General features: G+C 39.3%; 1 protein-coding gene across 4 annotated transcripts in view; it reads right to left on the reverse strand.

Annotated features, from left to right (window-relative positions):
* Positions 1–439: 439 nt before the first annotated feature.
* Positions 440–15,249, reverse strand: part of LOC122826290 (NXPE family member 3-like) — a 35,423-nt gene continuing 20,613 nt past the window's right edge. For 3 of the 4 annotated variants that reach the window (XM_044107960.1, XM_044107957.1, XM_044107961.1), the window contains 7 exons: positions 10,208–10,366; positions 6,542–6,562; positions 5,114–5,566; positions 4,740–5,035; positions 4,059–4,129; positions 3,233–3,430; positions 440–3,151 (listed from right to left, as the gene is read on the reverse strand). In XM_044107960.1, the coding sequence (XP_043963895.1) occupies positions 2,577–3,151; positions 3,233–3,430; positions 4,059–4,129; positions 4,740–5,035; positions 5,114–5,566; positions 6,542–6,562; positions 10,208–10,366 (1,773 nt within the window). In that variant the 3' untranslated portion in view covers positions 440–2,576. Of the gene's footprint in view, positions 3,152–3,232; positions 3,431–4,058; positions 4,130–4,739; positions 5,036–5,113; positions 5,567–6,541; positions 6,563–10,207; positions 10,367–10,939; positions 11,069–15,249 lie in introns of those variants that run through there. The other variant, XM_044107959.1, reaches the window with a different exon arrangement.

Here is a 15,249-nt window from a genome sequence, read left to right on the forward strand (position 1 = left end):
CATGTGGAGAATCACAAGAATGTTAAATAAACTGGACATGCACCATTCAGTATGATAAAGTATGTGTATAAGCTAAAATGAGCAAAAATGCTAATGTTAGCGTGAATGTCAGTAGCATGTGGGGTACAGAGAACATTAGAATGTTCTCTGTAATTTACTTACTCCATTCAGAATACTAAACATGGCTAATAAGTAAAAAAAATAGCTAATAGCTTATTTAAGCTAAAAGGCTAAAGCTAATGAACTGCCTTGCTGGTAGCACATCAACAGCCATGTGTAAACAGCTACATCCCTGGAAATAATCCCAGGATTAGTAAATACAAAGAGCAGCGGCTGCAGGAAGCAGGGTGGGTTTTGGCAGAAAAATGCAAAACAATCTTTTGGTCAGTCATCTATTTTTGTCAAACATGTCAAATGATGAAACTCGTTACCATCTGAACTCAAGAAAATAATGCTTTTAATTCATTTTGATTTTAATTTGTACAAGGAAGAAATGCTTGAAAATGAACCACATTGAAGAAAATGAACTCAGGGGTTTATCACATTATCAAAAGAATATCATGTACTTTTAACTAAACAATTTCGTGTTTCAAACAAAAACGTGATACAATCATGTTGGATAAACAAGAAATTCAACAACTTCACGTTTATGAAATTTAATCATGTTGAGATAACATGATTCATTCTAGTCAGACTGAAGACGACCAGTGAGATCACGGGATATCACGCGAGTTCATGCGAGACAATCGTTTTTTTGAATATATGTTATTCAAGTTGAGACAAGGTGATTCAATTTAGTCAGATTCATCTCAGTCTGAAGAGGGTCTAGCGAGATCAGGAGATCACGCGAGATTTTGGAAGATCACGTGACATCACTGTTTTGCGCCTGGGAAAACTTCAAAGCAGTTTTAGTTACACATTAAACTACAGATATCTGTTATATATCTGTCGGCACTATTGGCATTTAAGAATTGCACTGTAACAAATGGCTGTAAAAACTACAGCATGAAAATATAGTGAGGTGGCTGGGTTTTGAAAATACAGTTCTGTTGTACCTTTTCTAATTGTTGAGGTTTCTTTTTACCCTTTCACCCAGTCATGTCTTAAAATACTTAATGTAATGTAACTTTAAAAAAATGTCTTTGAATTAACATAATTAAATTATGGGTTAAAGCCAAGCCCCAAGGTGTACATGCCTCTTGTATGTGATGCTCACAAACTCACCTCATGATATATTGTTTCCTTTCACCTCTAATGAGGGAACTTGAGTGTTCTCATGTCCCTCCGGGTTGACTGCTATATTTTTTCTCCCCTCAGATTCTCCAGTGTAAATGAAGACCTTTCAGGGTTCCTTTGGCTTGGGGGTTTTGGCTTCAGTTGTGTAGTTTGGTTGTTTTTTAAATCTGGTGCTGACTTGACTCTCTCCTCTCTACTCATTTGTCTAATTTGAGTCAAAGTTCTTTGATTAGAATCTACCTTCGATTTGACTGGCTGGAGGGTTGATTCAAGGGATGGTAGATAAGTTATTTTTCTATTTTTAGTTAGTGCATTTGTGTTGGCTTCGACATTAGGTCTCACTACAGCAATGTTATCTTTTACCTTTGCCTGTTTGTTATTTTGGGATTCCTTCAAATCCTCTTGTTCTAACCTCTCAATGATGGCCTCTCTTCTGGCCTTAGACAATTGCTCAGTGAGTTCGTTAATGTGATCTTGATCTCTCTTCCTGTTTTCCATCAGTACCATTATCTGAGCATTTAAGGAAACATTTTCTGTCTTCAGCTGTCTCCAATCAGATGCTGTGGGTTCAAAACCTTTTCTCCCAAGAAGAGAAAATCAGTGGCGCCGATGAACACTTAAGAACTGATCTTACTGAAGTAGCTTCGAACAAGAAAAAAAAAAAAATGCTAAAAGATCATCGATGGCAACTGCATGTTTAAAGATAAGGTCATCCTTGTGATTTACATAAACACAGGTCCGACCTCATACCTGATTGCAATCGCCTGGATGGTCTTTGTTTTGTTACGCTCCACTGACCACTTGTCGTCAAATGCTAAACTAGTGTGTGTGCGTCCAAACCAGGTAGGCAAAACATCTCGCAACACTCCTACGCTGAGGTTGCAGGTGGAAGATTTCCCACAGGACTTTTCAGATTTATTTCCTCTGATGTTTAGGAGCGTACAACATGCACTTCTTTCTGCTACGTCGTGAGCTCAGGATCCATTTAAGCGAAACGGATCTGAAATTTCTACAAAAGGAGGCCGAAAGCAAGTGCGGTCAAAACACCCAAGCAAACACAGCTGTGGTTAACAGCGACTAAGTGTTCTGTTCTAAACGAGAACAGGGACGTGTAGACAACGGCTACCCCGTAGCATATAGCTGACATGGAGGGGGCGTACATACGCAAGCAACAGCAAACGTCACCAGTGTAAGCCAACAAATGATAAGTGCAAATTAATATTTATCCTTAGAAATGTAAGCAAGTACAGAAATGTTCACGTCTTTTGTACGAGACCTCAAGGTGTGAGTAGAGTAGCCTCCTTTTTATTTCAGTCCCATTTGTCACTTCGTTGTTTTTCTTACTGCTTTGTTGCACCTTTAGACTTTCCACCAAGGGGACAGGTGTGGGACAAAACAACATCGATCATATTCTTTACTATGGGAGTCTGTGGGTGGAGGCTGTGGGGCAGCTGGTGGGCCAAGCACATCTCCCAGGCGTCCAGCAGCTGGACGTTCACCCCTTTGAATATTTCCCTTAGGACCTTATAACACTGCAGGGCATACCAGTCACTGCTAGTCCATATCTCCCTGAGAACGGACTCTTTGGGATTAGAAGTCCTGATGATGACCAGTGTGCCTGGAGCTCTGGTCAGCAGCTCCACCACCGCCCTCTTTATGTTTAGCAGACGTCGGATGTAGACCTCAATAGGGAAAGAGGTGAAGTGTGCCCAGACGCTAATCACTATGACGGTGTCCGGGCCTCCGGCCACGGTTCTCAACTCGGTGGCAATGTGACGTGTCTCAATGGCCAGCATGGGAGTGTAAAGGATGGGGGTGCCATGGCATCGGTACGTCAGTAAGATGTTGTTCTTGTGATCCAAGGCCATGTAAGGTCCTGCCTTCCCAGGACTTTTCAGGTCAAATATCTTGAGATCTGAAATTATAGGAGAGAAAAGATCAGACTGCGGCATGAAGCAGTCTCAGCCGTTGCCGGACATTTCTGCCACGCGTCTACCTGGGGTGTTTTCAATTAAAAATTCAAAAAATTGTCTGACAGTGGAGTCTCCATAGAGGTGGACCACTTTCCCTTTCAGACACTGGGTTCTCGCCGAGGCGTTGTTAAACTGACGGACTGTGGTGCCGTCTAGCGCTTGCCACGCTCCCTGGTAGTAATAACCAGCAGGATTAGTCTTCACAATTTCATTGGTCCCATCTGGAAGGTAAACAGGGAGGTTAAAACTCCTTTTGTCACTGATTGTAACTATTCACCAATAACCTTTGCAAATATTGGCTTTCACCAGTAACTTCTACCACCTTGGTTTCTGTTACTGGGTCTGGTGGTTAATAAATAACCTCGCTGCCTTGACACTCTCGCTGTTGATTTCTTCTGGATGGACGGACTGGTTAAGAGTTGTTCTGTATCTGTCGCTGGATGAGAGCGGCTAGAGTTTCAACCTGCCATGGTTGGACCATACGTATTTGCTTTTGTGGAAATCTGGTTGTCTCAGTCATAAAGCAAAACTATTCCTCTAGGATTTCATGGGAACAACTCCTTTTTACCAGAAAAATGAATGCTACACTTGCAGTGGAAGGAGTTTGGTGTCATTTCAACTCTAACCTTTATTAGTCCAGCAAATTTACTACAGACTCGGTTTTGTTTTTTGTGGGGTTTTTTAAGGTTTTCATAAGGACTTTGAACTGCTTTGTTGCTGAAACGTGCCATACAAACACAATGAAATTAGTCATCAAACCTTCACATATAGAAACAAAAGACAAAAAAGGATATTTTGACAATGACGGCTGATCAGTCTTGTATGATGGACGTAAATAGAGGCTTTTACCTTTAAGTTTGGGTAAAATCTTGATGCTGGAAGGTCCAAATGACGGAATGGAGACTTTCATGTTGACACCAAAGTCAGTTCAAGAGGAGTTTACAAAACCTGAGCGTGACAGTCCAGAAACCAACATACCTCTCTTTTGATGAAGTCTACTGGTGCTAAACACAATCTATATCCAGCACCACGTCTCGCTACTGACGTGCAGAGAGATGGAGCCTTCTTTCTTCTTCTGTTTTTGGCATTTTTCTCACACACAGATTTTTTAAACTTCCATTAATGCCTGAGGTCTTTCAGACTCAAAGTCATTCTCTTTTCAGTAAGGAATGTTTTGCGTTATTGTAATACTACGTAGTACAGAAGTTGTACAAGATTGAACTGAAAACCTAAATTTACCCGATGAGACGTTCTCCGTTTGGTTGGGGCCATTTTATACAGGATAAAATGCATAGAAAGACAAAATGTAAACCAAAAAGTTCCACTTTGTCTTGTCAGACTTCTCTCAAAAGAATTTGAGCCCAAACTTTGAGTAGGCCACACATAAATCGTGATTATATAGATTTATTTTTGAGCCACTTAGGGATGGCTTCATTAGGATGAAGGAAAACAGAATGTGTTTGCCAAGTTGAAGAGGTTTCTGCAGAGCAGAACCAGAGTGGTTGAGAACAAACGTAACGATGCACTCACCGCTGAAAGAGCTGATTCTCCTTGGATTCTGGTTTGAAACTGAATCCTCCTTTGGAGTGGGTGATCCTGTTGTCGCAGGTCAGTTTCTTTGGCTTGTAGCAGAACCAGGGCTCACCCGTGTGGAGGTCAGTGTAGTTGCATAGCTTCTCTTTGGGACCCTTGAGGCATACATTGCATCTAACCGTCTCTGTGATGGAGCCTGAGCGAAAGACGCTAAGAAAATATGCTCTGTCTGGATACTCTTGGGTCACTTTTGCCAAGACTGTGATTGCCTCACTGGGGTGAACCAAGGACACCTTTTAGGAGCAAAGACAGAACAAAACACAGATACTAAACCAAACATTATTATAAATGAATTAATAATTAAGTCTTACCTCAACTTCTGCGTTTCCATCCCAGAGCAAAGAGAACACAGCGGTGTAGGAGCCGTTGCGGTGATCCAACACTTTCCCCGCCGCGCCTGCAAAGACGGCACGGTTCTGCAGCCGAGCGTAAAACAAGTCTCCCCCAGTCTTCCTGGGGCGACCGTGGAAGTCAGAGATTTTGATCAGAACCTCCAGCTGATCCCCGACGTGCCAACTTCCCCCTCCTCTCCGTGGGAGAATGGTGAAGGTGCTGTGAGCCGGATCACTGGTGTCATTCAGGGAAAAGTCAGGTGGTACAGACGGCGTTTCAGGCCAGGCGATGGACTCCTTCAACAAGTTGACCTCTGCAGCGTTTTCAGGAGACGCAGAGTGGAAGGAGCAGGTGCTGGCTGGCTCAGTGGGACGCAACGGACTGATGGTGTTGGGTTCCGGCGCCAGTTTGGTAGGTGTTACGTAAGTTATCTGAGGCAAAGAGGCAAATTTTGTCTTAAGCTAGAAGAAAGTTTAGAGCTTGTACACGTGAAGTGCCCTACAATTAGTTTCACTTCGAAAATACTGATTACTTTAGAAAGTTGAGATTTCCATGTGACAATGAAACACGCAGCACCTTTTCATGTGGCATTTCCTGTCCTGTTGTTATGGAGACAATTCTGTTCAGTTTCTCTAAATGTTTCTCTAACAAAGACGTTCCAATCCTCTCTGTCTTAAATATCTTTGCTTTATTGTTTTGGGGGGTTTTTTCTACATTTTAGAATTTCCACTTCATTTCTGAATAAATCTGGAAAAACATCCTGATCCACTCTCAAACGAATTTATAGATATGGACCCTCATGATTCTTTGTAACCTCACTGAAAGCTCTAGCTACAGCTAAAGGATGCTAATGTGAAAAAGTTCAGAAATTCACTAAACTTTTACTGGGTCTAAGACAATGCAGTTATGCTACATGTTTGATCAATAACTGTTTGGATTCAACAAGTTCCTGTTTTTTTGGGTTTTTGGTTTTTTTGTTCTGCTCTGGCTCCCTGTGTTCTGTTGATTTTTGAAAGCTTTTTTAAAATTATTTTTCCGTTAAATATTCATCAATTTACTCTACACAACCAACAACATGACAGTTGGATTGTTACAGTTTCCTGCGGAAAACGCAACAAAAAAAACAAAACAAAAATCAAGCAGAAGTTTAAAGATGATTTTGAGCTAAGATTTAAAACAAATACCAAACATTTGAATCAGGAATAAAGCTAAGAAAAAAAAATAACATTTAAGATGATAAATTTAGCTTTACCTGTTTTTGGAAAGTGCATATAAATTTTTTTGGACACTGTTTGATCCTTATTCCTGTTCAATCTATCATATGGGCATTTCCTTTTGACCTTAAGATAAGACAGACGTGTTGATTAAAAAATGCAAAATGCAAAATGGACGAAATGTGTACACACCTTTCTGAAAATGCAGAGTTTCTGTGAAATCAAAAGACAACGCATTAATTCAAATACATCCTATGTAAAACAAAAATAAAATGTACACACCCTTAATCTAAAGCCCAGCCTTGGAAGAGGAGGTGTGAGAGAAAGGTGGAACAGTAAACCAGAAGATTGGCTGGCAGCGTGACAAAAAGGATTTCAGGATGTCGGCACAAACAAGATGGCAGCAAGAGGGTTTGAAAACAAGAGTTAAGATTTGAGTTAGTTAGAGACAGTTAGTTAGACAAGAATGAGATGATTCGGACGTGTGCAGAGTAGAGGGAGTTAAGGGTGACCAAATGTTGTCTTTTCCCTTGACATGATGTTCACTTTTTCCCATTCTGTCCAGAGCATCTGGAGGTGTGTGTGTGTGTGTGTGTGTGTATGTGGGGGCGGGGGAGGAGAGACTGGGAGTGTTCTTTAATTGATGAAAATGTCTGGGTTTTTCTTCCTTCTTCAGGGGATGAATTGGCGTCCTTAAACTGACATGGACTACCACAGCTTCTCCCAGAACCTCTGCTTGGTTAGTTCTCCTCTGATAATATTTACAAAGTGCAAGTGCAGCGTTACTTATTGACGCTGCACTTGCAGCGTCAATAAGTGCACTTGCAGCGGCCTGAGGGAAATAAATTTCCCTCAGGCCGTTGTGGGCGGCTGCCTCAAAGTGGATGGTGAAGCGCTGCTTGACGTGGACATGGTGATCATGTGTGTTTCTGAGGGTGATAAACTGAATTGTGAAAGTCACATGGACACAAAAAGTCTAAAAAGGCAAAGTGAGAGTTCATCTATTAAATTCACTGAGGTGTATACTGACAAAAACTAACGTCTGGAATGTAAAAATTGTTTTATAACATCATCATTATTGTCACATATCACACGGACAATCAGGTCATGTGCGAAATTCTGTTCCCCTGTGAAAATCTGTTCCCCCTGTGTCGGGAGCGCGCATTGATGCCAGAAAGGCGGATGTGAACATTTTCACGGCGCTTCTGATCGATTTCTCGGTAAAACAACTCATATAATCATGTCAAGGTTGTAACGTTCAGTTTAATCGGCAGCTGTTGTTTACAAAATTGTAAAGTAATTAAATAAACGAGGTCTTTTTACGCTGTTTTGTGTTATTTTAAACGCCAAGAGAATCGGTCTTTCTTCAACTTTTGTCACTTCAGCTTGACAGAAATAAAAGTCAGTCACCAAACACAATTTTTCAACATGTAGTGTGTATTTATAGTTTTTCATTGCTGATATAAGAGGGTGGTAGCTGGCTGATAGCAAGGCACAAAAATTAAGACTTCCTGAAAAGATGAGAGTGTAGACTTTCTGGTAAATCTTGTTCTAATGTAAAATATGACAGATTACTGGATTGAGAAAATTTCTAGTATACTACATGCTACCACACATAACAATTTTTGAGAATTTGGAAACAGTTGCTCTTTATTCCCCAAAGTTATGGGAGGAGGAGAGGAGAGGATGGATATTTCAGCTGCCTGAAATAATCCGTTCCCCCTCCATAAAATGGGAACAAATTAATTTACCAGAAAATCTTTTACTGTGTTTATTCCTCTCATCATCAAAAACAAATCCTATGAATTTGGTAATACTTACTCTTTATTTGACAAAGTTATGAGGGGGGAACCATATATTTTAGCCACCTGAAATAATACGTTCCCCCTCTGTAACATGGGAACAAATTAACTTACCAGAAAATTTTTTACTGTGATTATTCCTTTCATCATCAACAAGAAATACTGCAAGTTTGGAAACATTTGCTCTTAAATTGGGGAACCAAATATTTTAGCTGTTTTTGACACCTGGAATAATCCGTTCCCCCTCCATAAAATGGGAACAAATTGACTTACCAACAAGTCTTTAACTGTGTTTATTCCTTTCATCAACAACAATAAATCATGTAAGTTTGGTAACATTTGCTCTAAATTTGACAAAGTTATGGGGGTGGAACCATATATTTTAGCTACCTGAAATAATCCGTTCCCCATCTATAACAATATGGGAACAAATTAATTTACAAGAAAGGGTTTAACTGTGCTTTGGAAAAATTTACTCTTCATTTCTCAAAGATAAGGGACCTTTGGATTTAAACTATCTTTCCATAGCTGCCTTATATCAAAGTCTTGCAAGTATAAATATCAAACAGTTTTCAAAATGTAATTTAGAGCAAATGTTACCAAACTTATATGATTTATTGTTGTTGATGAAAGGAATAAACACAGTTAAAGACTTGTTGGTGAGTCAATTTGTTCCCATTTTATGGAGGGGGAACAGATTATTTCAGGTGGTAAAAACAGCTAAAATATTTGGTTCCCCTCTCATAACTTTGGCAATTTAAGAGCAAATGTTTCCAAACTTGCAGTATTTCTTGTTGATGATGAAAGGAATAATCACAGTAAAAGATTTTCTGGTAAGTTAATTTGTTCCCATGTTACAGAGGGGGAACGGATTATTTCAGGTGGCTAAAATATATGGTTCCCCCCTCATAACTTTGTCAAATTTAGAGCAAATGGTACCAAACTTACATGATTTGTTTTTGATGATGAGAGGAATAAGCACAGTAAAAGATTTTCTGGTAAGTTAATTTGTTCCCATTTTATGGAGGGGGAACGGATTATTTTAGGCAGCTGAAATATCCATCCTCTCCTCTCCTCCTCCCATAACTTTGGGGAATAAAGAGCAACTGTTTCCAAATTCTCAAAAATTGTTATGTGTGGTAGCATGTAGTATACTAGAAATTTCCTCAATCCAGTAATCTGTCATACTTTACATTAGAACAAGATTTACCAGAAAGTCTACACTCTCATCTTTTCAGGAAGTCTTAATTTTTGTGCCTTGCTATCAGCCAGCTACCATCCTCTTATATCAGCAATGAAAAACTATAAATACACACTACATGTTGAAAAATTGCGTTTGGTGACTGACTTTTATTTCTGTCAAGCTGAAGTGACAAAAGTTGAAGAAAGACCGATTCTCTTGGCGTTTAAAATGCGCCTTCCTAAAGCTTTCATCACGTTTTTCCATTATGTCACTTTACAACTATGAACTCAAACTCATCTTACTGGGTTGTATACGCTGTTTACACAAAACAGCGTAAAAAGACCTCGTTTATTTAATTACTTTACAATTTTGTAAACAACAGCTGCCGATTAAACTGAACGTTACAACCTTGACATGATTATATGAGTTGTTTTACCGAGAAATCGATCAGAAGCGCCGTGAAAATGTTCACATCCGCCTTTCTGGCATCAATGCGCGCTCCCGACACAGGGGGAACAGATTTTCACAGGGGAACAGAATTTCGCACAAGAGATCACCCAGAAGACCAGTTCGCTATTAAAACACTCAAACACCAACAACATGAAAATAAATACTGGCTGTTAATATCGCCGGTTTTATTTCTCGGACCGTTAAAGAATGACTAGCATCGGCCAATAACAGCGTGGAGGTTTTTCGGTGAAGTGTTTCAGAATCGGCACAAATGTTTCTCTTTTTGTCTAAATCGAAACATGGTCACCCTAAGACAGCGGTTTGGAGCAAAAGCAGGAAAAAGGTCAATGAGCAAAGTTTTAGGACTTTAAAAATGGTGCTTATGAAATTAGAACAAATTAACAAAACGTGTCAAGCGCTCACCCCACCGGATCTACAGCGGCTCTGATCGCTGAAGTCCATGTAGTACAGCACGAACAACACCCCAGATGAAACCACGAAGAGGAGGATGAAGCTGCGCTTCATGAGGCAACGGTTTCTGGAAGCTCGGCCTTCGTTTAGCAGGAGTGTCTTCATTCCACTCTGTATTAAAAGACAGAAGCATAAAAACAGAGAACATTTCCTTGTACTTTTCCTGTCTCAGTTGGTGTGAAGGATGCATGTATTGAGGGGATTACACAAATGGATTTCGAGCCAAGCCATGTTAGTTAATTGAACAAATGACAGTTTTAATTACACATAATTTAAAACAAGTCTTTATTTACGTCATAAACATTCCTTTTTAACTGTCCTTAAGCTGCATTTGCGCTAAAAGTTAATCGCCCCTTCAAAATAAAAGCATCACAACTCAAACACAAATACCATTGGTAAAACTAAATAAACATGATAGCCAGGAACCGGAAGTGATTAGTAAGTCATTTGAAAACTGCGGTAAAAATTTTGTCCATACTGTATACTCATACCTGTCAAGGTTTGGACTTGAGAATGAAGGAAATATTGGCGTCTGGTTAGTCAGGGGAGACTAACTTAAATCTGGTTGGGCTAACATAAGTTAGGCAGAAAACACCTGGACAATCTCAAGAAGCCCTCAAATTTCAGATGGAAAAAAAAGGAGACAAATGGAGCAATTTTTGGGTCTTTCTTTTTTTTATTTACCTTTGCTTTAATTTCCATCGTCGTCCTCACTTTGTTATGCTCACAGAGCTGTATGCAGATCAGTGTGTGTGCGTGGGTGGGTGTGTGTGTGTGTGTGTGTGTGTGTGTGTGTCCCTGCCCCTCTCCTGAAAGGAAGTGATAAACTCTTTCAGCCTGCCAGCGTATCAGCCACAATCTCAGAAACAAGACGTTCCGCTCCCAGGCCTGTGTTATGCCGAGAAACGCATGCCTGCCGAGAATTGCATCCCCTGTCGCGGGAGAGCGCATCGCTCTAAACTCGCATTTTAATGAGGAAACGGACTGTGTCGCGGGAGAGCGCATCGCTCTAAACTCGCATTTTAATGAGGAAACGGACTGAAATATGACCGAAGACGAAACTTTTAAAGATATTCATAACGTTATCACGTTTCTTAACCATGTAAGCCTTAAAACGGTGGGTTTTATATCGCAGATTAATTGAAATAAATACGGTTTTTACACATTTATTGGGACAAATGAGTCGAACGTTTTTCAGTCAGTGTCTGAAGAAAATGCTCTCCGCATTTGGTTTGAAATTTCCCGATTTTTCTTTTAACATCATATTAGCTTAAAGTATTACAAAACAGAGGCCCATTATGTAGAACATCTTATATCATGCTTAACTGTCTAGCCTATTAATGTAGAGGGGATGCATTTTAATTACTGAGCCTGCCAATATTTGTATCCCCTGTCTATTGTTGATATGAAACGTATAGCAGTAGCACAGAGAATAAGTGTCATTATGTAGAAAAGGTGAAGTCCCTCTTAACTCTTCATTTCTTAAAGTTAGCAGAGGGATGCATTTTTTGGCATAGCAAATTATTAGCTTGCCGATATATGTAGGCCTTATATATTTTCCACAAATATATTTCCATATTGCCAAAAAATGCATCCCCTGCTAACTTGGAGAAATAAATAGTTTAGAGTGAAATAACTTTTTCTACATAATCAGAGTAGTTCTATGAACTGCTGGTATGAATTTCATAGCAATAGGATAACATTTGAAGAAAATAGATAAGGCATGCATATTTTGGCAGGCTCAACATCCATATTGCCAAAAAATGCATCCCCTGCTAACTTGGATAAATAAAGAGTTTAGAGTGAAATAACTTTTTCTACATAATCAGAGTAGTTCTATGAACTGCTGGTATGAATTTCATAGCAATAGGATAACATTTGAGGAAAATAGATAGGGCATGCATATTTTGGCAGGCTCAACATCCATATTGCCAAAAAATGCATCCCCTGCTAACTTGGAGAAATAAAGAGTTCAGAGTGAAATAACTTTTTCTACATAATCAGAGTAGTTCTATGAACTGCTGGTATGAATTTCATAGCAATAGGATAACATTTGAGGAAAATAGATAGGGCATGCATATTTTGGCAGGCTCAAAATCCATATTGCCAAAAAATGCATCCCCGTGCTAACACGGAGAAATGAAAAGACAGGAGTGAAATAACTTTTTCTACATAATCAGAGTAGTTCTATGAACTACTGGTATGAATTTCATAGCAATAGGATATCATTTGAGGAAAATAGATAGGGCATGCATATTTTGGCAGGCTCAACATCCATATTGCCAAAAAATGCATCCCCTGCTAACTTGGAGAAATAAAGAGTTTAGAGTGAAATAACTTTTTCTACATAATCAGAGTAGTTCTATGAACTGCTGGTATGAATTTCATAGCAATAGGATAACATTTGAGGAAAATAGATAGGGCATGCATATTTTGGCAGGCTCAACATCCATATTGCCAAAAAATGCATCCCCTGGTAATATGGAGAAATAAAGAATTAGAGAGGGATTTCACCTTTTCTACATAATCAGAGATGTTCTATGAATCACTGGTATGAGTTTTATATCAATAGGATAATATTTGAAGAACATAGAGAGGCCATGCATATTTTGGCAGGCCAATAATAGGCTTTGCTGTACATGCATCCCCTGCTTACATGGAGAAATAAAGAGTTAAGAGTGAAATTACTTTTTCTATATAATCACACTTGTTTTATGAACTGCTGGTATACGTTTTGTATCAGTAGAATTATATTTGTGGAAAATATATAAGGCCTACATATATTGGCAAGCTAATAATTTGCTATGCCAAAAAATGCATCCCTCTGCTAACTTTAAGAAATGAAGAGTTAAGAGGGACTTTACCTTTTCTACATAATGACACTTATTCTCTGTGCTACTGCTATACGTTTCATATCAACAATAGACAGGGGATACAAATATTGGCAGGCTCAGTCATTATAATGCATCCCCTCTACATTAATAGGCTAGACAGTTAAGCATGATATAAAATGTTCTACATAATGGGCCTCTGTTTTGTAATACTTTAAGCTAATATGATGTTAAAAGAAAAATCGGAAAATTTCAAACCAAATGCGGAGAGCATTTTCTTCAGACACTGACTGAAAAACGTTCGACTCATTTGTCCCAATAAATGTGTAAAAACCGTAGTTATTTCAATTAATCTGCGATATAAAACCCACCGTTTTAAGGCTTACATGGTTAAGAAACGTGATAACGTTATGAATATCTTTAAAAGTTTCGTCTTCGGTCATATTTCAGTCCGTTTCATCATTAAAATGCGAGAGTTTAGAGCGATGCGCGCTCCCGCGACAGGGGATGCAATTCTCGGCAGGCATGCGTTTCTCGGCATAACACCTGCCCATCTGGTTTTACCTTCTCATTTACATTCCTTGAGTTCTGAAACTTGTCCATGCTGCGTCTCCTTGGGAAAACATATCCCACCCCCCTCCTCATTCTTTGGACTCTGGTAACCTGCTTCTACCTTCCAACCATCTTTTGGTGAGACCTTCCTCTTTGGATCTCCTCACCATTTCCCTGCTCACCTTCCTGAAGCTTTTCACCCAAACTATTTCTTAACAACTCACTGCTCAATTCCTTGTAGCCCTTCAATATTTATTTACGTCTAAGCACATTTGTGTCGTCGTAGTGATAATTCAACAGCACAGGGAAGTACAAAAACATGCATTCCATGCATGGTCACTCTTTGACAGCTTAGGTTTATACAATATGTTATCGATTTTCATAAACAGCTGCGAAACCGTCTGCACACTGTATGGAAACGTCTTGTTGAGGAAGAGAATTACTAAGTTAGCTTAATTTGGAAAAAGCTTGGCTCTCTTCCTTATGGTCCAGGTTACCTGGCTCTTCCGGCAGGGCGGCGTGTGGCAGCAGGAACAACGATGCGTGATGACGTCACAGAATTACAAAGTTTAATCTCACAACAAGCATCGTATGAGTTAACAAGAAAACTGCAGAGTTACAGAGACATACATTCTTTACCTGAGACAAAAGAATTAAAAGACAAAGGGACAATGACAGAGAAAGAAAAGGCAAAGACATGTCTTTGGAGAAGGCTGATGCCAAAACGGCAGAAATATACCAGCAATCTGCATTATTATCACTGTGTTCGATCTCTTATAGTGGAGGTGTTTCCTAACTTTTTAATGTATTCAATTGAGGTGTAGCTCTGTATGACCAATCAGATGCTACCTTGGACGCCAATAAAACTTAGAACTTCCCCTAATTTCACGCCAGAGATCAAAGGCCATTTGCTCTCTGGAAGAGCAATGGAGCAAGCAGCTGCATCCTGGTCTCCTGGGCTCTAAGGCCATTTGGGCAAATAAAAGCATACAACAAGACTTCACAGATACCTGTGAAATTCGGAGTGCCTCCCGACCAAATCAAGTAATTTAGTTTAAGGAAAGATTATCTTCACAAACCTAGTTTTGCATTGATCCTCTCCAAAGATTTGAATCTTTGCCTTATCACATACATCCTGAACAGTTTTCTAATACTAAACAACACATTTTCATTGAAACAATTTCCATTTGGTTCAGATATTATCATAGACAGTACAATTTTCAAATACATTCAGCATTCACCATTCTAAACTTAGATAATGCACTTTAATTATAAACTTGCTATTGATACTTAGAAAAATGTTAATGATCTCAACATTCTATGTTGCATTTTAGTTTAAACCATGCCAGATGTGATTAAAAAACCTTTGATGTTCTGTGAACCCAACCGAGTTCTGTTTCACAGGCAATACTAATTTTATGCCCTCCTGACCTCTGATAACACAGCAGGAGGAACCTCACAGAGAGATCACAGATTTGACCTACTTCTAAATATTTACCGATAGAATAGTTTTAGTTTCAAATCCTTTACACAAGCCTGTTTAAAATTAAGAAATTTGTTCAAAATCAGACTGTTCATTATAACCTTTACACCTGGGGTAAGATTAGCTGT

Source organism: Gambusia affinis, linkage group LG23, assembly GCF_019740435.1.
Source record: "Gambusia affinis linkage group LG23, SWU_Gaff_1.0, whole genome shotgun sequence".
Classification (NCBI taxonomy): Eukaryota; Metazoa; Chordata; class Actinopteri; order Cyprinodontiformes; family Poeciliidae; genus Gambusia; species Gambusia affinis.